At 32.8% G+C, this 27,005-nt stretch overlaps 1 protein-coding gene across 1 annotated transcript; it reads left to right on the top strand.

The window, feature by feature from the left end:
• Positions 1–253: 253 nt before the first annotated feature.
• LOC143058180 (uncharacterized) lies at positions 254–26,981 on the top strand. The gene is made up of 6 exons (XM_076231642.1): positions 254–423; positions 1,980–2,401; positions 4,409–4,577; positions 8,139–8,335; positions 10,609–10,636; positions 24,408–26,981. The coding sequence occupies exons 1-6, from the start codon at positions 324–326 to the stop codon at positions 26,258–26,260; spliced, it is 2,769 nt and encodes a 922-aa protein (XP_076087757.1). The 5' UTR covers positions 254–323; the 3' UTR covers positions 26,261–26,981.
• Positions 26,982–27,005: the final 24 nt, after the last annotated feature.

Raw genomic sequence — 27,005 nt, 5'->3', positions numbered from 1 at the left:
TAAACCATTATAGGTTAAAGTACGGCCTTCAACACGGAGCCTTGGCTCACACCGAACAACAAGCTATAAAGGGCCCCAAAATTACTAGTGTAAAACCATTCAAACGGGAAAACCAACGGTCTTATTGTATGCCTTGCTTGCAATCAAATGATATAATAATACATGTTTGTCAAACTTTAATAAATTATTTGATATACACTTAAATCTATAATGTGTAAGATGATATTTTTCTCAATGTATTTGCAGTTATTGATTGAGGAATAGTTCTGTTAAAGGTGAATGTTAAGATAAGAATAAATTAAGGAGAGATTAAAAATAACAAAATGACTGAACCATCAGAACCGGGGCCATTAAAACGTACTATACCACCTGATTTACAGAGAGAGGTAGAAGACGTACAGACAAAAGTACCAATAACTACAGGTATTATCCTATTCAACAGGTTTTGTTTTATAAATTGTCAGTGGGAATGATACAGAGAACACTATTAGTAACAAATAAAAAATATAAATACGAGATAGATGTCAGCCGGGATCACACAATCCTTGATTAACAATTCTAATAAATTAATATTTTTTTCACACTTTGTTCTTATATTCCGCTTTTCTTAATTGAATTTGGCCTCTTTGATATGCTAAATCAAAGCATGTATTCAGATTTTATTTTTATAGTGTACACATTTGGTCCAAATCGGGGTCCAAAATTGATCTTTAATTATTGGTGTTCTTTCATTTGTGCAATCTAAAAGATTTTAAAAAAATAATTTTTTGTCGCGTTTGTATACGTCCCTTTACTGACGTTTTATTGTAAATCGTTGTCCATTCTTCTGTCCGTCCGTTTGTCCGTCCCATAATCATATTGTAAATCCTCCTATAGTTCGAATGCTAGCTGCAGGTTTTCATTTTGCTGGCTGTTAAAATATATCTAGTGAATATGCAATCCCTGCTAAAAATTAGAGGGCATATTGTTTTATCTGTATGTCTGAGCCCCTCCCCGTCCGTATGTTCGTGCATCTGTTCGTCTGGCATCGTCCGTGCGTTCATGCGTCTGTCCTACTATGAGCATATATATAGGTACATAAATTATTCTAAATACTTCATCCTATAAATTAAATGCTATGAAATGTTTACTTTGCTTGCGGTTTGTAAATATATTGAAGGTGTGCTAGTGGTCAGGGTTTCGATTTTTGCTTCTTCGGGAGATGTTGAGCTGTGTTATGTTTTGAGTATATACTTGGATAAAAGATGAATAGTGTTGTGTGTTTGTTATTTGTTTGGTTTTGCAAAGGAATGATGATGTACGGGTAAACAAGTTTATATATGAGAATTTGATAGGAGGATGAAGCTATATTTGCGTATAATGTTCAGTGGCAAATTAGAACGTGAATTGTTAATGTAATCTGATAATGAATCAGGCGTTGTTACTAGACCGACCCAGTGAGCCGAAATCTTAATGTGCTAGATCCTATAGTAACAATCCATTAAGGAATAGTCTCCCAACACAGATACGTCATGCTAGGTCTATAAGTGGACAGGTTTAATGGAGATGCTGCAAATACCTTTTCAATGTACTGGTTTGACCTGGATGGCTTGAAGCCAGCAATCTTTTTTTATTCTACAAGGCATGAGAGGGGATGAATATGAACGAAATCAACAGTTGAAACTGCAAAAATGTTACAAATGAAGATGTGAAACAAAATATTATGAACTTCTAATGTAAAACTTAATAAAAAACATAATAATAGGTTTGCACTAACATTCTTTATCATGATTATATATAAGGTCAGTCTACAAATGTACCATAGTTGTTAAATTCTACCATTTTTTTTCTTCAAATAATTATTTTCGTCCTTAACAAATCCTTAAACGAAATCAAAAATAAATTTAAAAAAATGTTTGAAAAGGAAGACCAGAAAATAAATTAAATTTCCTTTTTTTCAAGTTTAAGTACTTAATTCCTCCACATTGATTTTATTCTAGGTCCACCAGAAGATTTAGATGAGGAGAAGAAAAGATGGCTGATTGTTGGAATATGTCTACATTCAATTATATCTCCTCTGCTGAGAAGCTATGTTGATCCTATTCTCAGTAACTTGTATTATTCATTGGTATCCAGCGACTCCATAGATACACAGAGCTGCAATGGATATCTAAAAAAATATCCAGTTATAAATATATATTATCTCAACTATGAATCAGTCAATAACAACAGAAGATTGAACAAGAATTATCGGAGTTATGATTACAGAGTAACAAGCCATGTGGATCTGTCAAAGTTGTTTCTACAGCCTAATATGGCTCAATACACTGGCTTTAATGAGTCATGCGACTCATCTGCATTGCTTGGTTTAGTTATCAACATCAGTTCATTTCCACCAATTATACAGACGGATGCTGAAAAGGTATACATTTTCAAGATATTTTAATATATGCACTATTGCATGTGTACTTTTAATTTGTCTTTTGTTTTTATACGACCGCAAATTTTGAAAAAAATTTCGTCGTATATTGCTATCACGTTGGCGTCGTCGTCTGCGTCGTCGTTGTCGTCGTCGTCGTCCGAATACTTTTAGTTTTCGCACTCTAACTTTAGAAAAAGTGAATAGAAATCTATGAAATTTTAACACAAGGTTTATGACCACAAAAGGAAGGTTGGTATTGATTTTGGGAGTTTTGGTCCCAACATTTTAGGAATTAGGGGCCAAAAAGGACCCAAATAAGCATTTTCTTGGTTTTCGCACTATAACTTTAGTTTAAGTTAATAGAAATCTATAAAATTTTGACACAAGGTTTATGACCACAAAAGAAAGGTTGGGATTGATTTGGGAGTTTTGGTTTCAACAGTTTAGGAATAAGGGGCCAAAAAAGGGCCGAAATAAGCATTATTGTTGGTTTTCGCACAATAACTTTAGTTTAAGTAAATAGAAATCAATGAAATTTAAACACAATGTTTATGACCACAAAAGGAAGGTTGGTATTGGTTTTGGGAGTTTTGGTCCCAACAGTTTAGGAATAAGGGGCCCAAAGGGTCCAAAATTAAACTTTGTTTGATTTTGACAAAAAATGAATCGGTTGGGTTCTTTGATATGCTGAATCTAAAAATGTACTCAGATTTTTGATTATTGGCCCAGTTTTCAAGATGGTCCAAATCGGGGTCCAAAATTAAACTTTGTTTGATTTCATCAAAAATTGAATAAATGGGGTTCTTTGATATGCCAAATCTAACTATGTATGTAGATTCTTCATTTTTGGTCCTGTTTTCAAATTGGTCTACATTAAAGTTCAAAGGGTCCAAAATTAAACTTAGTTTGATTTTAACAAAAATTGAAATCTTTGGATTCTTTGATATGCTGAATCCAAACATGTACTTAGATTTTTGATTATGGGCCCAGTTTTTAAGTTGGTCCAAATCACGATCTAAAATTATTATATTAAGTATTGTGCAATAGCAAGTCTTTTCAATTGCACAGTATTGCGCAATGGCAAGAAATAACTAATTGCACAATATTGTGAAATAGCAATTTTTTTTTTTAATTAGAGTTATCTTTCTTTGTCCAGAAAAGTAAGCAAGAAATTTCTAATTGCACAATATTGTGCAATAGCAAGATTTTTTTGAATTGGAGTTATCTTTCTTTGTCAAGAATCAACTTAAATCTTTGTTATATACAATATACAATGTATATTCACTTTTTACTACCAACTGATAAATTAAAATAATCTTTACCATTCAGTGATAACAAGCAGTTTTTTTACATCTTAATATTTTATGATGTATTTAAATGAGTAGTTATTGTTGCAAACTCCATTATAAATTTTAATTGAGATTAGTTTTGGAATAAGGGAAAGGGGGATGTGATTAAAAAAAATTGGGTTCAATTTTTCTCATTTGAAATTTCATAAATAAAAAGAAAATTTCTTCAAACATTTTTTTGAGAGGATTAATATTCAACAGCATAGTGAATTGCTGTAAGAGAAAACAAAAATTTTAAGTTCATTAGAACACATTCATTCTGTGTCAGAAACCTATGCTGTGTCAACCATTTAATCACAATCCAAATTTAGAGCTGAATCCAGCTTGAATATTGTGTCCATACTTGCCCCAACCGTTCAGGGTTCAACCTCTGCGCTCGTATAAAGCTACGCCTTGTGGAGCATCTGGTTTTCTTATATGTTGCTATGCCATTGTCAATTTTCTTTGACCTTACAAGTTTAAAAGTTTCCTTTTTATATCCTGCCTCTTATTTAACACTGCGAATTGAACAACTTTGAAACATATAAGATTTTAGGTCAGTTAGGATCAAAATTATACCTTCTCTTTAAGTTTTTAAAAAGAGGTATTTTTCTGTCATCAAATATGAAATGGACTAAATAGTTATCTGTCTTTTTTTTATCTATTTTTTATTTTATAGATGCGATCAGACATACGTAATCCCTGGGCACACTGTGACTTCAGAGAATGGACCTCAGGCAAATATACTCATTCCTTCAAAGTAATGGGACAACTTGTTAAGGACATTGGACTAACTAACAGAGAAGAAAACAGGATCTTGGGAGAACTCAATACCTGGGCAACAAATGGTAAAATTATAAAATGTATTGTGTTACTAAATGTAATATTTTGCTGGGCTAACACTACATGTACTTCAGAATCATATTGAAAAGTGATTTCTCCTTTTGAAACTGATTGGAAGAAGTGGTGAGATTGTTGGATCGTGCCGCTACAATTGTTTTTTTTTAATAAAGGCAATATTTAACTTATTTTCTTTTTTATATTGTTCAATTCATATATGAGTATGCAATTTTAGTAACATTTTAAATTCAATGTGTTTTAGTTCTTGTTTTAGGTTTCAAACGAAATATCTAGGACAAAAAAAAATTTTTAGTTTATGCCGAAAAGAAAAAAGATAGAAAAATATATCAATTACAATTAAATTAAGAAAAACTACATGAACTCTTCTGTGTCTGTTTTAGCTCACTTGGCCCTGTAGCCAAAATGGTCAGTTGACCTTTTAAGGAGGAATTTCCCTTAATCTTTTACCAAAATCTTGTCCTCTGAAACTACTTAGACGAATTTAAACTTGCCCTGAAATTTTCAGATGAATCTGACAACCCCTTTGTTTAGTAATAAGAGTTAATTAAACTCTAAACAACAATAATGTTTAGCAAAGTAAGATCTACAAATAGGTCAACATGACCAAATCGATCAGTTGACCCCTTAAGGAGTTATTGCCCTTTAAAGTAAATTTTTATAGTCCAGCACCATTGTACAGACTTTTTTTTCTAAACGCCTTGAGATATTGTGCAGATTTTTGGTATGTGAGTTAACCATGAAGAGTTACAGATCGAGTTTAGTTAAAGTTTTGCGCCACTGATTTTTGCCGAAATAAAGGGTTAAAGACTTTGATAACTGTTGTAAATCACAGTTGCAAAATGTATATGGAATTTGTTTTTATACGCCTTCAGATTATGAGCTGGTTTTTTATATGTGAAAGTACATGTACAATCATGTTAGTGTCCATAATATGCACATAGACCAAGGTGATTGACACAGGCTCTGTGGAGTCTCTAGTTTAGGAAATTAAGTGTTTCTCATTAACAAATATGTAAATTTAACAAAGTAAAGCTGGGTCATAATCATGATTTTATATATATAAATACCAGAGTAAAGCAACTTTAATTGATAAATTGAAACAATGCATATACGTGAAATTATATATATAATTTATATATTAATCAAGTAAATCAAACCAAAAGTCTGTTAATGTGAGTTGAATGCTTAATTTTTACTTTTGGGATAAATATTCTTCTTTTAGTCCTGGCTGGTCTTTGCAATTAATCCAGCCTCCGATCAATAGTTTGTTTAAATATTTCAATGCCGGACAAAAAACAATTTACAAAAATAGACGATGTTTGATAAATTATTCGGAAAGGCATAAGACGTTTTTAATGCAATAAATAAATTAAACATTTGATGAAGGCAACTTTCGTCACATTCTGATAAAGTAACAATCTTATTTTGCAACAAAAAGTTATTATAATTTGATGTACGCTTTCAACTCGAGTAACACGTATGGGAAGTGATAAAAAAAATCTTTTTATGAAATAACTTGAAACAAACTCTAAAGGTCAATGCTTTAACTAGCTGTTTTATAAACAAGATGAATTATTCTTGTCTTTGAATTTCTTTGATTGATGTTTCATCGATTTCTTAAAAATAAGAAATGTCTAATGATGAAATGTTTAATATGCACTATAACTTGTTGTAAAATGTTCCATTTGATTGACCATATGTAACTGCCTTTTGCGGTGGATATCTGCCTAAACTATTGTGTATGTGATTTTCTTATTTTAGACTCTGTTGGTATAAGGACTAGCGATTGAATTGCAATAAGTCAATGAATGAATTTGTAAAACATAATCAATCTGTTTTTAAGGCCGTTTAAAGCAAGTTAGGTCCATTGAAGAATGTTTATCATGGATATACCACAACTAAATTTGACTGTAAGGTTACACCAAGATATTTTTATGATGCAACTGGATCTAAAGTATGGTAATGCAGATTGTAATCGTGTTTGAATGGTTTCTTTTTTTTCTCTGTGATGGTTAAAAACTAGTATACCTACCTGCTTACTGTTACCTTAATTATATAATTATACCCCACGCAACGGGTTGCGAAGGGTATAATGTTTTTGACCCGTCCGTCCATCCGTCTGTCAGTCCGTCCGTCAGTCCTGTTTCTTGTCATCGCAACTCCTCTCAAACCACACAACAGAATTTCACGAAACCTTTACAGATAATAAGGACATACTATGTATTTGTGCATATCGACGGGAAATTTCGATTCAATTGTTTTTCTAGGAGTTATGCCCCTTTGAACTTATTTACTTTAATGTACTACTGCAACAGTTTGTCATCGCAACTTCTCTCAAACCACACAACAGAATTTCATGAAACCTTTTCAGATAATAAGGACATACTATGTAGTTGTGCATATCGACGAGAAATTGTGATTTAATTTTTTTCTAGGAGTTACGCCCCTTTGATTTTTTAACCCTGTATGCGTACATTGCCTATGTAAATTTTAAAATTGTTTGTATGCACATTGAACGACAAATTTATGTGACGTATATAATTTTTCTGACATCAGACACTCAAATCGATCCATGAGTTCGTAGATAGTAGATGTTTTTGTGTACTGTTAAATTGTTCCTTTTAAAAGTTTTGGATTCTCATAAATTCTATGTATAACTTTTGGACTAGTTTGAATCTCGGTCTATTTCTGTAATTTATTCTTACATACTTTTTGATTTTTTAACCCTGTATGTGTACATTGCCTATGTAAATTTTAAATTTGTTTGTATGCACATTGAACGACAAATTTATGTGACGTATATAATTTTTCTGACGTCAGACACTCAAATCAATCCATGTGTTTGTAGATAGTAGATGTTTTTGTGTCCTGTTAAATTGTTTCTTTTAAAATTGTTATACGATGACGACTGATGTACCCATATTTTGACTATTTTGTTAATTGTGACTGTTTATTTAACGCATCATGTAAATGTAGCGGAATTTGATGAGACTGTTATTAAAGTGAGAGGGTTAGCGCTATAGAACCAGGTTTAATCCACCATTTTCTACATTTGAAAATGCCTGTACCAAGTCAGGAATATGACAGTTCTTGTCCATTTGTTTTGATGCGTTTTGTTTTTTGATTTTGCCATGTGATTATGGACTTTCCAAATTGATTTTCTTCTGAGTTCAGTATTTTTGTGATTTTACTTTTTGAACTTATTTGCTTCAATGTACTTCTGCAACAGTTTGTCATCTCAACTCCTCTGAAACCAGACAACAGATTTTCATGAAATTTTGTAGATAATAAGGACATACTACATGTACTATTTAGATGTGCATATTGGCAGGAAATTAATTTTTCTTATACAATTTTTTTTTCTTACACTTATTTAATTTCTAATACGTGGGGTATGTGAGCGTGCTCACTAAGGTTCTTTAATTTGGTACTTTGGTGAATATCAAATACATACATGCAATATGAACTAAGCTAGTAATCAGTATGTTTTTGGAACAGGTAATCTCCATCCATGTCTGAATATGCAAACAAATGGTCTTGTTTTACAGGTCAAAACTTCATGAGTGGAACAACACTTGGTTTAGAGATAGTGGGGGAGATTCGTCAACAGACACATGTTCTTAGTAGATATGTACAGACTTTGTGTTCTGAAACAGACAGCCAGTTTATCAGAGTGCAAAAAGAATTATCAAACTTAGTAAACAGTTTAGAGGAACATGAGGAAAGATTAAAGAGTTTAGAAAGTGTATGTAAAATAAGCAAATAAATATGCAACTATTGTAACTCAGTCATTTGTCAGTTAAAAGTTAGAAATTCACAAAGATAAAAGCTTAAATCTATTAAATGATACATCTTTTTGTTTCCTTCAGCAGTATGGTGTACAATAAAATAATTATATATACATCATGTACATGTAGAACTCGTAGTAATAGGCTGGCAAATAGATAATCGTGGTCTATCAAAACATGATAGAAAAAGTGCAATAAGGCTAATTAAAAATTTATTGCTAGATTTTCCTCCCCGCACGCCCCTCTGAAATCGTCCTGCTCCGTTTTTCTTTTATTTAACAAAAATATGATTTCTAGATTTTTTCATGTCCGTTACTGGGAACCATTGATAATTTCGTTTCATTCATAACTTCCTGTTTCAAATCGTTTTTGTATTTCTTTGAGTAATCTAACAAAAACGATTAAGTCAACATATTTTGCTGCTCTATGATGACAACATCATCTACGGAGAATAGAGATTGATAACGAGAAGGGCATGAAATATTCAAGTTATGAGTAAAACACCTTGTCCTTGAACGCAAATTGCGGTAGTTTAAAGTGAATGTTTTTTCTTTATTTATAAAATGACTTTGTGTCAGGAAATTTGGACTGTGAATGATATCCAAAGCGCAAGAATCGTAGAACAGTTAACATTTTATTCTGTACTCATAATACTTTTGTTGCATACAATTGTACCAATACATTTTATTGATTTTATGGGGACTACAAGCCATTGCTTAGAAAGCAAAATAAATTGAGTGTAGGAATAGTCCAACTGAAGAGAGCATTTATCTTCTTTTTAATGTATACTATAAATAGGTTTCTAAAGCGGCAATTACATGTATTACAGTGGTTGCCAATCAGGGATTTTTATTTAAGAGTTTAAAAAATAGTGTAGGATTCCTTATACAGCATGTATATACATTATACAAGCTTGTTTTCCACTAGCATATACTCCGCGGTATGAAGAACTCGTGACAAGGGTTTCATATGAAATAAAAGGAGTAGGTCCGGTAAGGCCCCTTTTTGGCCCAAAAATATAACAGTTTTACAAAATTGTTAAAATGTAAACTTTTAGTTTTTTATTGGACTGTTCAATGCTTCTTCTACATAAATATGGGCTGTTTTTGACAATACAATTCACATATATCGGGTTGTAGCACCAGTAAGTCATGATAAATTACTGAAATCTTCAAAATTCTATCATTTTATAGTTTTAGACGGTTTACGTGTAAAACGCAAGTGGCCCCATTCGTGTTCATCCATAATATTGCAATGCAAGTTGTATTTTATGATAATACATAACATATATAAAGTTTGTGGATGAACACGGATGCGGCCACTTTCATTTTTTCCAAAATCCATCTGAAAAGTGCCGTTTTTTTTTTGCATATTTGAGATATTTTTCATATTTGAGCCTCAATCGGATCGTTTTCAATGACTTAATCAGTTAAAATTTTTCACATTTTATAAACTAATTGAATCAAGTGAAATAGACACTTAAGTGTTTAAAAAGTGGTCCAAATCCTTCGTCAGATGAAACTGAAATTTGAGGCCAAAATGAGTCCTTACCGGACCTACTCCTTTAAAAAATAATATCCTCCCACCCACCTTATTTTTTTTTTAAATTTGGATGAAAATCTACTTATTAATTTTAGTTGGCCTAATCTGTCCAGAAAATTGTCTGTCTGGCAGTAGCTACTTGTGTCCTTTTTTTCCAATTCCTTTTTTACCCCTGCTTGATATAGTTATTTATTAACCATGTCAAAATCATCACCCAATTTCTTGAATGAGTTTCCGTTCCTTCAATAATGATTTAAGCACTTGTTTGCAGTTTGTGAAATTAAAGGAGATTAGAATAAAGTGTAGAAGAAAAAATAATCAGAAAATGATATTTAGCAATTTTGAATAGTTACTAAAAATTACTTATTTTCTTGTAAAATGCTGGAGATAGGGAAAAACTTTCTTCAACAAAAAATATCAATACAAAACATTTTTAATTCAAAACACATATTCTTATTGTTGTCATGTTGTGTACTAAATGTGACGCCTTTCATATTGTATCTTAGACATCTAGTTTATTTTGACATTGTATTGCCTTTCTATCTATTTATGATTTCCTTTGCTACTTATTCTCACAAACACTAAACTAAACAGCACCACTGATTGACTTGATTGCTTCTATATTATAGTTACATTTGAGTTATAGCTCTGAATTGAATGTCCTGAAAAGTACTCAATTATTTTTCAGAAAACTAATGAGCATGATGAAACATTAAGTGAGTATATTAATTGTTTTGGTCATATAATAGTTACAACAAAGTATATGGTTACCCATCCATGACGCAAAATTATTACATACATATAAAAAAAAAGACACAAAAAACAAAGAAACAGTCCTTTTTTATTGCTGTTCTTCATCTTTACATTTATACAGAATGTTACAGATATTTATCACACCACATTCACTGATTGACATATATATAGAGGGATTGATTGTGATAGAAATTTAATGTAAAAAGACTTCTCAAAACATATGACCCTATATTCTATCTTAAATGATTCACAGGCAGGACTGTTGAGATCAACATATTTAATAAGTATTCAACGAATGACCAGCAATAACTTTTTTTTACAAAGTATAAATCAATTTATTAACAGAAGTCTACACTCTTAATTCAGCAGTTAAAGGCACTGATATACCAGACTCTGAAACAATTCCAAAATCAAAAATCAAAATCATCACAAGCAAAACACTTAAAGATACAAAAACACAGAAGAGCCATAAAGTACATTGAAATAACTTCATAATATAGATATAAGTATTTAAAAGAAAAATCTGATGTATTGCTACTTGATTAACCGAGTTTTTTTCAGGTTACCTGCAGAAAGAAATAAAAAAAAACAAGTTGAAGATCATATTCCCCCACATATTCGAGGTATGCATAATTGTAGTTTACTAAGTCTCTATTATCAATTATCACGATAGAAATTGTAGGTTTATAAACAATAGCACCCAATCAATCATAAAACTTGTATTTTATTGATGAAGGTTGTGTGTAATTTTCCGTTTCAATTTTCAGAACCAACATACAATAATATACAATTCGAAATAACAAAAAAAACACCACTAAAAATACAAATTTTACTACACAAGATGTGCATTTCCACAATTGTTAACTTTTCAATGCTGCAGGATATATACCTATTTAAATAGTTGAATATTAAAATCTAAAACAAAAATCAAAGTTTATAAAACCAACAAAACCCATGTTTGGTAATATCAAGCTACAGCTGCAGAGTAAAAATAGGAAATTGAAATATAGATAAAAGTTTAGTTCTCAATTATTGGCGTCTGTCTCCCGACATCATCTTCATTGTCCGTTGGCTCTATTAGTTTATACAACAGTAGTCTCCTCTAAATTCCAATTCCTATTACAATAACACTTGAACGCAATCATCTGTTCGGTATACAATTGATAAATATGTCTGATGGACCTTGTGGGAAAAAAAGCATGAGGGTAAATCGGAATGTGTAGTTATTAACTTGAAAACCGTCAAAGATAGTGAAAAGGTAACAGGCAACATAATTGTTTTAAATGATAAGATCTGCAGAAGGTACCGTTACATCAAAACTAAGACTTCTTACTTCTAGAACAATGAATTTTACTATAGTTTGTAATGTTTGCCCATTATTTTGGAAATTAATGATCAGCAAAAACAAAGTCTCTGTATTGTTTCCATGGAGATTATATAGTCCAACCCCTAATTCATGGTTTCTTGACTTTGATGTTTGTGTTTAGGTTTGTTTAAAGGGAACGACTTATACTAAGTCAATGTTATTTGGTATGCAATTGTATTAACATTGTCACATCTCATTAGTTTAAAATATATTTATTTATAGTGGATTGGGAAACAATAAAATCAACGGTACCAATTTTGTTGCACCAGATGCGCATTTCGACAATATATGTCTCTTCAGTGATGCTCGTGGCCAAAATATTTGAAATCCAAAGCTTATATAAAAGATGAAGAGCTATAATCCAAAAGGTCAAAAAAGTATAGCCAAATTCGTGAAAGGAATCAGAGCTTTGCATGAGGGAGATACATTCCTTAATTTATAATAATTTCTAATATTTTGTAACAGCAAATTTTAATAACACAAAAAATTCGTATTTTCATGCCAGTACCGAAGTACTGGCTACTGGGCTGGTGATACCCTCGGGGACTAATAGTCCACCAGCAGAGGCATCGACCCAGTGGTAGTAATAAAATCAACGGTACCAATTTTGTTGCACCAGATGCGCATTTCGACAATATATGTCTCTTCAGTGATGCTCGTGGCCAAAATATTTGAAATCCAAAGCTTATATAAAAGATGAAGAGCTATAATCCAAAAGGTCAAAAAAGTATAGCCAAATTCGTGAAAGGAATCAGAGCTTTGCATGAGGGAGATACATTCCTTAATTTATAATAATTTCTAATATTTTGTAACAGCAAATTTTAATAACACAAAAAATTCGTATTTTCATGCCAGTACCGAAGTACTGGCTACTGGGCTGGTGATACCCTCGGGGACTAATAGTCCACCAGCAGAGGCATCGACCCAGTGGTAGTAATAAAATCAACGGTACCAATTTTGTTGCACCAGATGCGCATTTCGACAATATATGTCTCTTCAGTGATGCTCGTGGCCAAAATATTTGAAATCCAAAGCTTATATAAAAGATGAAGAGCTATAATCCAAAAGGTCAAAAAAGTATAGCCAAATTCGTGAAAGGAATCAGAGCTTTGCATGAGGGAGATACATTCCTTAATTTATAATAATTTCTAATATTTTGTAACAGCAAATTTTAATAACACAAAAAATTCGTATTTTCATGCCAGTACCGAAGTACTGGCTACTGGGCTGGTGATACCCTCGGGGACTAATAGTCCACCAGCAGAGGCATCGACCCAGTGGTAGTAATAAAATCAACGGTACCAATTTTGTTGCACCAGATGCGCATTTCGACAATATATGTCTCTTCAGTGATGCTCGTGGCCAAAATATTTGAAATCCAAAGCTTATATAAAAGATGAAGAGCTATAATCCAAAAGGTCAAAAAAGTATAGCCAAATTCGTGAAAGGAATCAGAGCTTTGCATGAGGGAGATACATTCCTTAATTTATAATAATTTCTAATATTTTGTAACAGCAAATTTTAATAACACAAAAAATTCGTATTTTCATGCCAGTACCGAAGTACTGGCTACTGGGCTGGTGATACCCTCGGGGACTAATAGTCCACCAGCAGAGGCATCGACCCAGTGGTAGTAATAAAATCAACGGTACCAATTTTGTTGCACAAGATGCAACAACAAGTGTTACATCTTATTTAAATCCCTTTCCACTTTGCGGGTGCGAGTGCAGCCTTGTAGCGGCATTAGCCTGCTCTTTTTCAAAATCTACAAGCTTAAATGGTATCTGTTACGTGCAAGAGATATGGCGCTCTCTTCACACGTGTCAGCCATTTATCGTCCCCTTCTGACGGACTATCATCGTTTCCTTAAGACCATACTCGCAAATGGTATCAAGTGCTAACTATTACACCACGGCTCTCTTGACATTGAGATCCTTTACCCATGTACCTCGGTCATGGTTCATTGACTTTGAATATTTGCACAATTTATGTAGCATGTTATTAAGTATTATTATCTTAATTACAACATTTGCATAATGAAAATTACAAAAAGGCGAGACATATCTCTGTGATAATAGTTAATTATTATTTGTAAAGGATTGCTGCTTTTAAGACCCATAGGTGGCATGTGGCTGTTGTCTGATCTTTGGTCAGGTTGTTGTTTCTTTGACATATTTGTCATTTCCATTCTCATGACATTTTTAGTCCTCTATCAACGAAGTCGAATGAGCCTGTAGGTTTGCACTCTGGCCGTCTGTCTGTCAGTCTGTCTGTCATTTTTGGAAAGTTTGCTATAGCTTGCTATTGCTACTTTCCTTAGGCGTCGGCCTCAAACTTCCGGTTGACAGATTATCGCAATATATTCTGCTCCGAGATAGTGTAGTACTAGTGTTTGAGTTCTGATACTTGGAAGATTCTTTTACAATTTTGAGTTACTACTGTTTTGACTGAAAAGATTACAGCTTGAATAAAAAAGAAATGAATGTTCAACGACGATTCAGATGAATTTAAAATTGAGAATGGAAATGGGGAATGTGTCAAAGAGACAACAACCCGCCCAAATAAAAAACAACAGCAGAGGGTCACCAACAGGTCTTCAATGTAGCGAGAAATTCCCGCACCCGGAGGCGTCCTTCAGCTGGCCCCTAAACAAATATATACTAGTCCAGTGATAATGAACGCCATACTAATTTCCAAATTGTACACAAGAAACTAAAATTAAAATAATACAAGACTAACAAAGGCCAGAGGCTCCTGACTTGGGACAGGCGCAAAAATGCGGCGGGGTTAAACATGTTTGTGAGATCTCAACCCTCCCCCTATACCTCTAACCAATGTAGTAAAGTAAACGCATAACAATACGCACATTAAAATTCAGTTCAAGAGAAATCCGAGTCTGATGTCAGAAGATGTAACCAAAGAAAATAAACAAAATAACAATAATACATAAATAACAACAGACTACTAGCAGTTAACTGACATGCCAGCTCCAGACTTCAACTAAGCTGACTGAAAGATTATGATTTCATCATATGAACATCAGGCACAATCCTTCCCGTTAGGGGTTTAGTATCATAGGCGAGTGACTTATTTCAAAAAGACGCTTAGTTAACGACTTTAATGCACCCACCTAACACACGGCTGTATTATATATCATTCGAAAGCTGTTAATCTGTACTTTCTGTTTTGCCCGGTCGTAAAAAAATCGTACGGTGTAATTTTTGTTAAATCAAGGTCAAAGGTCATGAAAAAAAATTCCAATTTTTGCGATTACTAAATAAAACGCCATTTTCTAATTCTTGTACCATAACATTTTCCAGAAGATCATATGAACTTTATGGAACATGATACATAATTTCCAAATCAAACAAAAAATAAGAGATTCGATGCGAAAAATTTCCCGAAAATTGAAATTCATCACAAATCCTAAAAAAATGAAAAATTATTCAAAAAGCAAAATATATCTTTGGGAATCGATATTTGAATGCTAAAAAAATAGATAAATGTATATGTTTTAGGTCAAGGAATATTTGTTTTGTAATTTTAAGATGCAATTATTAATTATTGTTCATGGAACAGCCTTCTATTGAAGTGTTTGCAGTTGCCCAAAAATCTGCCATCTGCAACTAGCGATCATTTTGTTAATCTATATTAAAATAGCACATCGGTAATTGTGAATATCAGGGAGGAGAATGATTTTCCATAATAAAAAGGGGTATTTAAAGTAAGAAAAGAATATATGCGAGGTAATTGAGGTTAAAATATGTTTTTTACGAAGTCAAACTGTTTTACTTTTTGTAATCTTGTTTAAATGCAAACATTACTTTGCGACTAAATCGTAGACAACATTGAAATAAGTAACCTTGTTTAGAAACACTTGGTTGTCTAAAGTGGGATGTAAACGAACTAAATAAAATGCGGCTGCTTCTTATTTAGTTTAAAATCGTGTTATAGTAAGTCATAATAAATGTGTTTAGAAGTTTAATCGCTTTAATTATTTGAATAAAATATGCTTTGAGTATTTTCTACATAAGCTTTAAAAATACAAATGCATGTCATTGTGTATGTAAAACACTATAACCAGTTGTGAAATAACAAAATGAAAAAGTTAAATACCCTTCCTGACCTCATAAGATCATTCGCTGTTTTAGGAGTGTTCGTTTTCATGGTATGCTGTGTTTTTTGGACTGTTGTTCATCTCTTGGACTTTAATCTTATTTTGTTCATGGTTTTAATTAACTTTATTTGATTCATGGTTTGAGATGTTGATTGTCCCTTTGGTATTATTTTACTTTAAACACATTAACTTGCAGTAATGAAAATCAGCCAAAAAATCACCTCACAGTAAAGTGAAGAAGATTAACGCAATAAGACAAATATCCGCGAAAATAACTTAATTTGCTAACGATGATATATATATAGAACCAAATCGTTATCATGATACATTTAGCTACACTGATCTATAATTTTTAAACCTTTTACTACTTGAATAGTGACGAAATATATCAAAGGGACATCAAACTCATAATTAAAAACGAACTGACAAAGCCAGGCAAAAAACGAACAAGACAAGCAACAGTATACAAAACACAACATATAAAACTACAGATTGCGTAACACAAACCCCCAAAACATTTTTTGAGTGAACTCAGGGGCTCCCGAAGGGTAGGCAGATCATGTTCCACAAGTGACACCCGTCTTAGTTTAAACATGTATAGTGGATTGGGAAACAAGTTTTGCAACTTAAATTAATCGCTTTCCACTTTGCGGGTGCGAGTGCTGCCTTGTAGCGGCATTAGCTTGCTCTTTTTCGAAATCTACAAAGGTGTGTAGATATGGCTCTCTCTTAACACGGGTCAGCAATTTATCGTCCCCTTCCGACGGACTTTCATCGTTTCCTCAAGACCATACTCACAAATGGTGTCAAGGAAGAGCCGAAAATTCAGTCCCTGAAATTTTCATCACGGAACGGAAACGAACCAGGAACCTTTGTGTTAGTAGTCCGATGCACTAACCACGACACCACGACTCTCTTTTATCCGTCTTGTGGCTCATGTATTTCCTAACTCGGTGCCAAGCCTTATTCGGTTGGTGACATTCACGGCAGAAATGACGGCAATTTGGTTACGTCGATGGAACTTTTCAGTCGTCATCTGGCGAAACAGATATCTCATAATTGCAACCAATTCGTAGTGGTGTCCATGAAATTTTCAAAGGATGATTTCAACTTTGCATTTGAACTCTGGTTTAAAACATGTTTAAACCACCATTTTTCTTCAAATGTCCTGTACCAAGTCAGGCATATGGCAGTTGATATCGAATAATCTGTTTCTTTGTATGTTGGCGTTTGTTTTTGTAGCAGTTCTGTGTTTCTGTTATATCGTTGTGTTCCTCTTATAGTTGATGCGTTTTCCTAGTTTTTGCTTTGTGACCCGGATTTATTTCAGTTACTAGTAAATCGATTGATGACTATTTAATAGCGGTATACTATAGTTGCCTTTATTTCAGAGGAGTTGAGGCTCATATCGGTCTCTCCTTTAGTAGTATAGATATGCAGGCGTTGCTATAATGTTGTAACATAGAAATGAAAAGTGTATAATTTGGAAGTAAGGGTGTTTTTATGGGTTGTTTTATGCTCATCTCTTTTGTCGTAAAACTTGTTCTCAACCAACCCTCATCATCGATTTCAAGATACGTGATAGAGTAAACTGTATCTTTTGAGTCTTTTATTTTTATTAAAAATACGAGTCCAACATTGTCACAAATTTTGCGATATTCAGTGAGATGACATCATCTATATAATGGAACGTGAAGTTTAAAGATAATGATAGCTTCTTTTCAGTCGTCATCAGAAACTCTTGCATGAAGTCATCCTCGTATGAAAAATGAACTAGTCATTCAAGCTATTCAGGAAGTCTAGTTGTAACTAGAATCGTTGCGTATTAATGGATATTTTTTCTTCAAAATTATTCTTATTTGACGAATTAATGCATGTAAACAATGAACAACGCAATTTAAGCAATCAAGTAGTCAAGTTTTATAATGTGTTTACTAGTTTTTGAAATTCTTTGAAATTTCAATTTTCATCAATTTATTTTCTATTTATTTTGGTCTAAATTTTCTATTCACATTAAATAAATAAAAGATCTTTTCACTACATCAATATTTATAATGAAGCTACGAATCAAACAATTAGAAAAGTCGAAATATGTTTATTTCAGTCTGGTAGTTACAATGCAGATTGCAATCTCTTAGTTTCACCCCTTTATTTCAAGCAATAAGATGATTCGCGCACATATAATTTTCTACTCTAAATTTTTCAGATTCTTAAGAATTTGTTTATTAAATCTTATATTGACCACATACAATGTTTAAATAGGAAGAAATGCTTAAAAGCTGTTTTTTCGCAGATGGCGGTATTTTGGGCAACTGTATGAGTTGTTATGATTTGCTGTTTGATTAGAAGTAAGCATAATTTTAGGAAATTTTATGATGTCAAAAAGTTCTTTGATAGTCATTACAGGGTTTTACTTAGTTTTAATTGATTAGCATTTGCACCAGAAAGAAAAATTTGGGTTTTCACACATTTTGTTAACTTTTACTCGAATTTCAGGAAACATGTGCTATCTGTCAAAAACACGCTTTAAATATTAAAAAATGCATTTAAATAATGTCTGTTAATCTCTCTGCTTAAAGTTTAAATTGTTTGCATATGTGAATTTAGTATATAAAAGTCATCTTATGCAATCAGGCTGAAATCTTAGAAAATATGCACTTATTCGTCCTTGGCCTTTGCTCTTGATTTGACGGAAATTGCACCGTACGATTTTTTTACGACCGGGCAAAACAGATAGTACAGATGTGTAGCTTTCAAATGATATATAATTTAGCCGTGTGTTAGGTAGGTGCATTAAAAAATTATTTTTATGGTTAAAGTCACTCGCCTATCATACCATCATAACATATATGAGAAGAACATAACCCGTGTCATGCCAACAACTGTTTTTAGAATAAATGTGTTTAGTTCCGATGCAAAGACCTTATCAATGACTCAATATTAACGTCAAAATATGCAATCTTTAATGACTTGACAACAGTATCGTAATTATATCCCTTCTTAATAAGTCTATTCAAAGGTTTTGTAAGTTTCTGAGGTGAATACTGACACCTTTGTGCTTTATAAAGAATATTACCATAAAAAATTGGATGTGAAATACCTGAACGTATTAAAAGTCTGCATGTTGAGCTATATTTACGAATAATGTCTTTATACCGATAATAAAATTTAGTAAATGTTTTGACTAGTTTGTGATATCGAAAACCCTGGTGTAATAATTTTTCAGTAATACATAAATTTTTCTCGTTAAAATCTAAAACATTGTTACATACACGAGCGAATCGTACAAGTTGAGATATATAAACACCGTAAGATGGTGACAAGGGAACGTCACCATCTAAAAACGGATAATTAACGATAGGAAATGAAAAATCATCCCTTTTATCATAAATTTTAGTATTCAGCTTTCCATTAGTGATATAGATATCAAGATCGAGAAAAGGGCAGTGGTCATTGTTAGTATTAGCTTTATTTAAAGTAAGTTCAACAGGATAAATTTCATTAATATACATACTGAAGTCGTCATTATTGAGAGCCAAAATATCATCCAAATATCTAAAAGTATTATTAAATTTGTTTATCAGATGTTGTTTCGATGGGTCTTTGCTTATTTTTATCATAAATTGTAACTCATAACAATACAAAAACAGGTCCGCAATAAGTGGTGCACAGTTAGTCCCCATTGGAATTCCGATAATCTGACGATATACGGAATCCCCAAAGCGAACAAAAATGTTATCTAGTAAAAATTCAAGGGCATATATAGTATCAAAGCATGTCCAATTAACATAGTTTTTTTGTTTATTGCTACTAAAAAATGACCTAAAAGAGTTTGAACATATACATTCACATTTTGATTTTTTGAATGCCCATTTAATTAGGTGTGTGAATTTTTTCTTAATGAGAATGTGAGGCAATGTGGTATACAGGGTAGAAAAATCAAAACTTTGAACAGATTCAAAATCACCAATATATGCATGCAATATATGCATGCAAAATATGCAAAATAATTAACTTCATTTTAAAAATGAGTATCACAAACACTACTTCGCAGATCTGCCATGCGCTGAAGAGAAAATCACAAGAAATCTACGCGAGATTGCGTTTTCATTCATTCATGAATATTTTATGAATGAACATTTTCCCGCTCTACTTTTACCTGTTTACTATATGTACGTACGTAAACGTGGTAAAATCCCCAGTGTATCGAAAGAATCGGGAATGACTGATTAAAATGCGAGAACAAGTTGACATTTTGACCAAGCCGTCGGATAATTGAAAAGTGATAAGTGATATAAACAAAACATAGGTGAAAGAATATAGAATACTCGATAATTAAAATTAAATTATATGTCTAACGTCTCACGCCAAGGACGACTAAAGGTAAATACCGGATTTGATGAAAAAAATTAATTAAAAAAATGCATTGTTTTTGTCTAAAAATAAAAAAAAAAACATTTGAAAACTTAATTCCGTTATTTAAATACTAATTGTTTCACATTCCAATGTGGATATAAGGAACTTTACTCCTTCAGCATGCTCAAGTGGATCAAACTGACAGCAGAAAAACATTGACCCAACGTCAGTTCTTCTTCAGTCTTCTTCCAATAATTTACATCGTACCACTGGTGTGTTATTGTAGATTCGTATCATATAGCTTCCGTATTAAAAACAACCTAGTCAGCATCTACTTCTTCGAATATTATAGCTCAGGGTATCAAGACAAGTTCTGTAGAAATGATTAATGATGTGTACCCTTTGGCTGAAATGGCTGCATTTAATTTCACCTCAAAATTTAGATAGATTACAGACAAACCTGTGCATCTGGAAAAGTTTTCAGGCATACTATGCCCTATATAAAATAGATTTCAATTGCTTTGTCATCCAAACACAGAGGCAATGATTACCGTAATATATCAAATGAATGGCTTAAAACAAAAATTCTCAAATGTTATTTACTCATAAGACAATGCTTAATTTAACAACAGCAACTAAAATGTGTTACAGGTTATAAGCACCTCTATGAATCTAGTGTATATAAATTTTTTATTCCTGTGGTCATACTGCTGTTTATGCTCTCACCGTATTGAGTTTTATCCTTGTTCTGCTGTAAGTATGTACGTCCTTCCCTTACTTGTACGTACATGTACATCCCAAAATTCGTTTCTGTTCTCTTACTTTAGTTTGCCTGAACCAAATTGTATGAAACTTATACGCAATGCTTATAACCACAATTCACAAGTCAAGTTTGAATTTTAGTTGCGTCACTTTTACCATTCTAGCGTTTTATGCTACTTTACAAATAGGAAAGTTTCTGGAAATTTTAGTTTCTGAACACTAACTTTAGTTTGTCTTAACCAAATGCTATGAATCTTATACACACTGCTCATTACCACAAACACTGATCAAGTTTGAATTTTGGTGGCGATAGTTATACCATTTTAGAGTTATGCCCCTTTACATATGTAAAAAAATTGCTGAATATTTTTGTTTCAGTTATCTAACTTCAGTTCGCTCAACCAAATGTTATAAAACTTATACATTGTAATACTTTTAACAATAAAACAAAGATCAAGTTTGAATTTTGGTGGAGTAATTTTTACTGCTGTAGGGTTGTGCCTCGTTACAAAGGAAACCAGATGCTCCGCTGGGTACATCTTTATACGACCACAGAGGTCGAAACCCTGAACAGTTGGGGCAAGTATGCCCAAGTCAAAGTGAACTGCAGTTCTTTAGCAGTTAATTAGCATTCACAGTTCCCACTTGACAGCAGTTATTTGGCAGTTTATTAGCATTCACAGTTACCAAATATAAGGCAATGATTAATTTGCATAAAGGCATTCCAATAGCATTCCATAGCTGTTTCTTAGCAGTTTATTTAGCCTTCACAGTTCTTTGGCAGTTATTTTTAACGAAAAATTTAAATGAGATCTGAATATTCATGAGAACTGCTATAATAACAGCTATCAAATAATGAATATTCATGAGAACTGCTATAATAACAGCTGTCAATAATGAATATTCATGCCAACTGCTAAGTTTTACATCCTAATATGGCTTTATAAACTGCTAATAACTGCTGTGGAATGCTATCAGATCTGCCAAAAGTTGCAATATTATACAAAGGCGACACATGAATACTGGTAATCAATATACAGTGTACAAGATATGAAAGCAAAAATTATTAAAATTCTAATATTTTACCACAGGAATCGGAAGTTCTATCAATAAAATTCTGTAAATAATAAGGTCGACTATCAATAGAGCTTATGTGAAATTTCAAAAAGTTGTACTTAAACTTATATTTGTAATTAGAGCAGTAACTATACAATCTTAATAACAGACTTAATTTCAAGGGAATGTAAAAAAAAAAAAGAGTAGCACTTACTTTAGCTGGTCTTAGACCCTTTATTAATTATATAAGTGGCCGTAATGATATAGGAACAATTAAAAATGCACTTTAATTATCAAAACTTTTAAAAAAGCAACTTATTTAAGAGCTATTACTGCTAAGAGTCTTATCACTACCTTGACTAAGTGATTTTCAAATAAGAAGTTATTTCATTGTTATCATTATTTTATTACCAAACATGCCAAATGTACTGTTTTTATTTTATTAAATGTGGACCAAAAGACAACAGTTATGTCCTCTTTCTCTTTTGGAATTTTAAACAAATAAATTCTTGATACATGTAATATATATTATGTTTCTTTTTTCTGAAACAAACTAAAGTAAAATTATATATTATAAATTAATTTCATTAAATTGATTGTTTGGACAATTTTAACCAATCAGCTATTAGCGGTCTAGGTTTACCTATAAATTCCCTCCCCCTTTTTTCAACTCTCGAATATGATTAGATTTGTTTTTTTAACAAAATAATAGATTAAAATAATCATATCTATTTTTTTTCAAATAACATCTTGAACTGTAATTATATATATGCTATAGTATTCTAATACAATCCTGTCAACATCAGATATTCTATTTAAGTAAACAACTATCCCCCCTTTTTGTGGGCTTTCTGTATGATTTCTGTTTCCCCCAACAAAGTTATGTCAGAATATACACAAGCATTAACTGTAACTTTCAACTTACTGTACTGCAGGTGTGTAAAAGTATTCAATTCATCCAAAATTAAGCTTATAAATGACAAAAATACAGTTTTTCACTAGCAAGTATTTCCACACAACATGGAGCCAAAATGCACATTTGAAAATGATCAAATTATCTTCAAATAAATGTTTAACTTCAAGCTGAAAACATAGCCAGATCCAAGCATTTTTATAACAAAGATTAATAGGTCAACTGCTATCGAACTGCTGTCATAACTGTTGTCCTGACTGCTAAGAGGAATGCTAAGATGAATGCTAAGACGAATGCTAAGTCGAATGCTAAGATGAATGCTAAGACGAATGCTAAGCCGAATGCTAAGAAATGGTGAAATGTGGCAGTTTTTCAAACTGCTATTAGATTGAATGCTTAGAACAGCTAAAGGACTGCTAAAAATATGAAGAACTGGCAAATAACAGCTAAAAAACAGCTAATAATAGCAGTTCAGTTTGACTTGGGTGGACACAACATTCAAGCTTGATATAGCTCTGAATTTGGATTGCGATCAAATTTTTGACATAATATATAGGTTTCTGACACAAAACAAATGTCAAGATCTTACAAATCTATTGCGCAAAACTGTGTAATTAGAATGTATACATAATGCTTATTACCCCATAACTCAGATCAAGTACACATTTTGGTAGCGTCACATTTACAGTTCTTGAGTTGTGACCCTTTATAACATTAATGCTAGCGGGGGCATCAATTGTGTCCAATGGAACGTTCCCTATTTTTGATTAAAGCCTATAATATAAATTCACTTTCATTATAGTTGTATTGATTTAAGTTACTGTAACTGTCTTATTTATAAAAAAAAGGATGCAGTATTTTTTGCAAAGAACCAATGCTATCCAAAAGAGTTCAAAGGAGGAAAATGTATTAATAACTATAGGCCACCATATGGTCGTCAATAATGAGAAATATTTGTACCATATACATGTAGAAAGCTATAAAAGACCCCGATAGAAAACATGTGAAGCAATTCAAACAAAAAAACTTACGTGTTAATTTACTAAAAACAAATATGTAGGATCTAAACCAATAGAAAAATACTAATTCACAGGCCCTTGATGTTGACATGGCATGGGTACTTAAAAAGAAATTAAAAGATTTCTGTATATTTCAATATTTTAGATCCAGACAATGCTGATGTCAATCAGTGTGGTGTGTCTGGAACACCTCCATTGTATGTGGCCTGTAAAAGAGGACTTAAAGATATAGTAGAACTGTTACTACAAAACAATGTTGATGTCTCTCAGTGTAATGAGGATAGAAAATCTCCGTTTTATGTGGCCTGTGAAGGAGGACATAAAGATATAGTAGAACTGTTACTTCAGAACAAGGCTGATGTTTATCAGTGTGGTGTGTCTGGAACACCTCCATTGTATGTGGCCTGTAAAGGAGGACATAAAGATATAGTAGAACTGTTACTACAGAACAATGTTGATGTCTCTCAGTGTAATGAGGATGGAAAATCTCCGTTTTGTGTGGCCTGTGAAGGAGGACATAAAGATATAGTAGAACTGTTGCTACAGAACAATGTTGATGTCTCTCAGTGTAATGAGGATGGAAAATCTCCGTTTTATGTGGCCTGTGAAGGAGGACATAAAGATATAGTAGAACTGTTACTTCAGAACAAGGCTGATGTCAATCAGTGTGACATAATTGAACAGTCTCCATTGTATGTGGCCTATGAAAGAGGACATAAAGATACAGTAGAACTGTTACTTCAGAACAATGCTGATGTCAATAAATGTCATATGTATAGAATATCTCCGTTGTATGTGGCCTGTGAGGGAGGACATAAAGATATAGTAGAACTGTTACTTCAGAACAAGGCTGATGTTAATCAGTGTGATGGCGACAGAAAATCTCCATTGTATGTGGCCTGTGAAGGAGGACATAAAGATACAGTAGAACTGTTACTTCAGAACAAAGCTGGTGTCAATCAGTGTGAAGTATATGAACAGTCTCCATTGTATGTGGCCTGTAAGAGAGGACATAAAGATATAGTCGAACTGTTACTTCAGAACAATGCTGATGTCAATCAGTGTAATGAATACAGAACATCTCCGTTGTATGAGGCCTGTAAGGGAGGACACAAAGATATAGTAGAACTGTTACTTCAGAACAAGGCTGGTGTCAATCAGTGTAATAAATACAGAACATCTCCATTGCATGTGGCCTGTAAGGGAGGACATAAAGATACAGTAGAACTGTTACTTCAGAACAATGCTGATGTAAATCAGTGTAATAAGAATGGACAGTTTCCGTTGCATGTGGCCTGTGAGGGAAGACATAAAGATACAGTAGAACTGTTACTTCAGAACAAGGCTGGTGTCAATCAGTGTGAAGTATATGAACAGTCTCCATTGTATGTGGCCTGTAAGAGAGGACATAAATATATAGTAGAACTGTTACTTCAGAACAAGGCTGGTGTCAATCAGTGTAATAAATACAGAACATCTCCATTGCATGTGGCCTGTAAGGGAGGACATAAAGATACAGTAGAACTGTTACTTCAGAACAAGGCTGGTGTCAATCAGTGTAATAAATACAGAACATCTCCGTTGTATGAGGCCTGTAAGGGAGGACACAAAGATATAGTAGAACTGTTACTTCAGAACAAGGCTGGTGTCAATCAGTGTAATAAATACAGAACATCTCCATTGCATGTGGCCTGTAAGGGAGGACATAAAGATACAGTAGAACTGTTACTTCAGAACAAGGCTGGTGTCAATCAGTGTAATAAATACAGAACATCTCCATTGCATGTGGCCTGTAAGGGAGGACATAAAGATACAGTAGAACTGTTACTTCAGAACAATGCTGATGTAAATCAGTGTAATAAGAATGGACAGTTTCCGTTGCATGTGGCCTGTGAGGGAAGACATAAAGATATAGTCGAACTGTTACTTCAGAACAATGCTGATGTAAATCAGTGTAACATATATAAAGGAAAAGTCTCCATTGTTGGTGGCTTGTGAAGGAGGACATAAAGATATAGTAGAACTGTTACTTCAGAACAAGGCTGGTGTCAATTGTGTAACATAAATGAAAAGTCTTCATTGTTGGTGGCCTGTGAGGGAGGACATAAAGATATAGTAGAACTGTTACTTCAGAACAATGCTAATGTCAATCAGTGTGATAGTAATGGTGAGTCTCCAGTGTATGCGGCCTGTAGAGGAGGATATAAAGATATAGTAGAACTGTTACTGCATAACAATGCTGATGTCTATCAGAGTCATGGATGGGGATACAGTGATATTGATTGCCTTAAACTAATGGAGAATAAAGTTTTTTTCCCCTGGTAAAGAATCCCAATTTGACAAAAAAGATGGCTTAAAATTATTCCAAAACAGTGCAGTCTCAGTAGTAATTGTACATGTATTCAAACTGAAAAACACTCATTTATTAATTTTTCATGCCTAAAATTACTATATTAGCAAATTTGAGGGTCTATTTATGTATCATCACTGACAAAAAAGGGTCTTATTTCAAAACAGGGTTTGACTCTTGAAAGGGGTCTGTAAATTGAAGTTTCAGTCAAATTCATGGTTTATTCTAAATTTACCAATTTGATGAAAATTACGGATATTTTCCCAATAAAAAAGGGTAGAGGTAGTTTCGAAAAAAGCCAACAATATAACTGGGATGTCCTCTCATGATATCTATGAATAGTATTGTAGAATAAAATTTGTTATAGGACTTTTGTTTGTATATTTTTACTTG

The sequence above is a fragment of the Mytilus galloprovincialis genome, chromosome 14, assembly GCF_965363235.1.
Source record: "Mytilus galloprovincialis chromosome 14, xbMytGall1.hap1.1, whole genome shotgun sequence".
NCBI classification, from domain to species: domain Eukaryota; kingdom Metazoa; phylum Mollusca; class Bivalvia; order Mytilida; family Mytilidae; genus Mytilus; species Mytilus galloprovincialis.
The sequence above is the reverse complement of the archived record's forward strand: the minus strand, read 5'-3'. Positions and strand labels throughout refer to the sequence as shown.

Excerpts from the sequence above, each read along its gene's own strand:
- LOC143058180 (XM_076231642.1), top strand. The coding sequence starts at position 324 with ATGACTGAACCATCAGAACCGGGGCCATTAAAACGTACTATACCACCT. Across the intron at positions 424-1,979 it reads AAAAGTACCAATAACTACAG|GTCCACCAGAAGATTTAGAT; the intron begins GTATTATCCTAT and ends ATTTTATTCTAG. Across the intron at positions 2,402-4,408 it reads TACAGACGGATGCTGAAAAG|ATGCGATCAGACATACGTAA; the intron begins GTATACATTTTC and ends TTTATTTTATAG.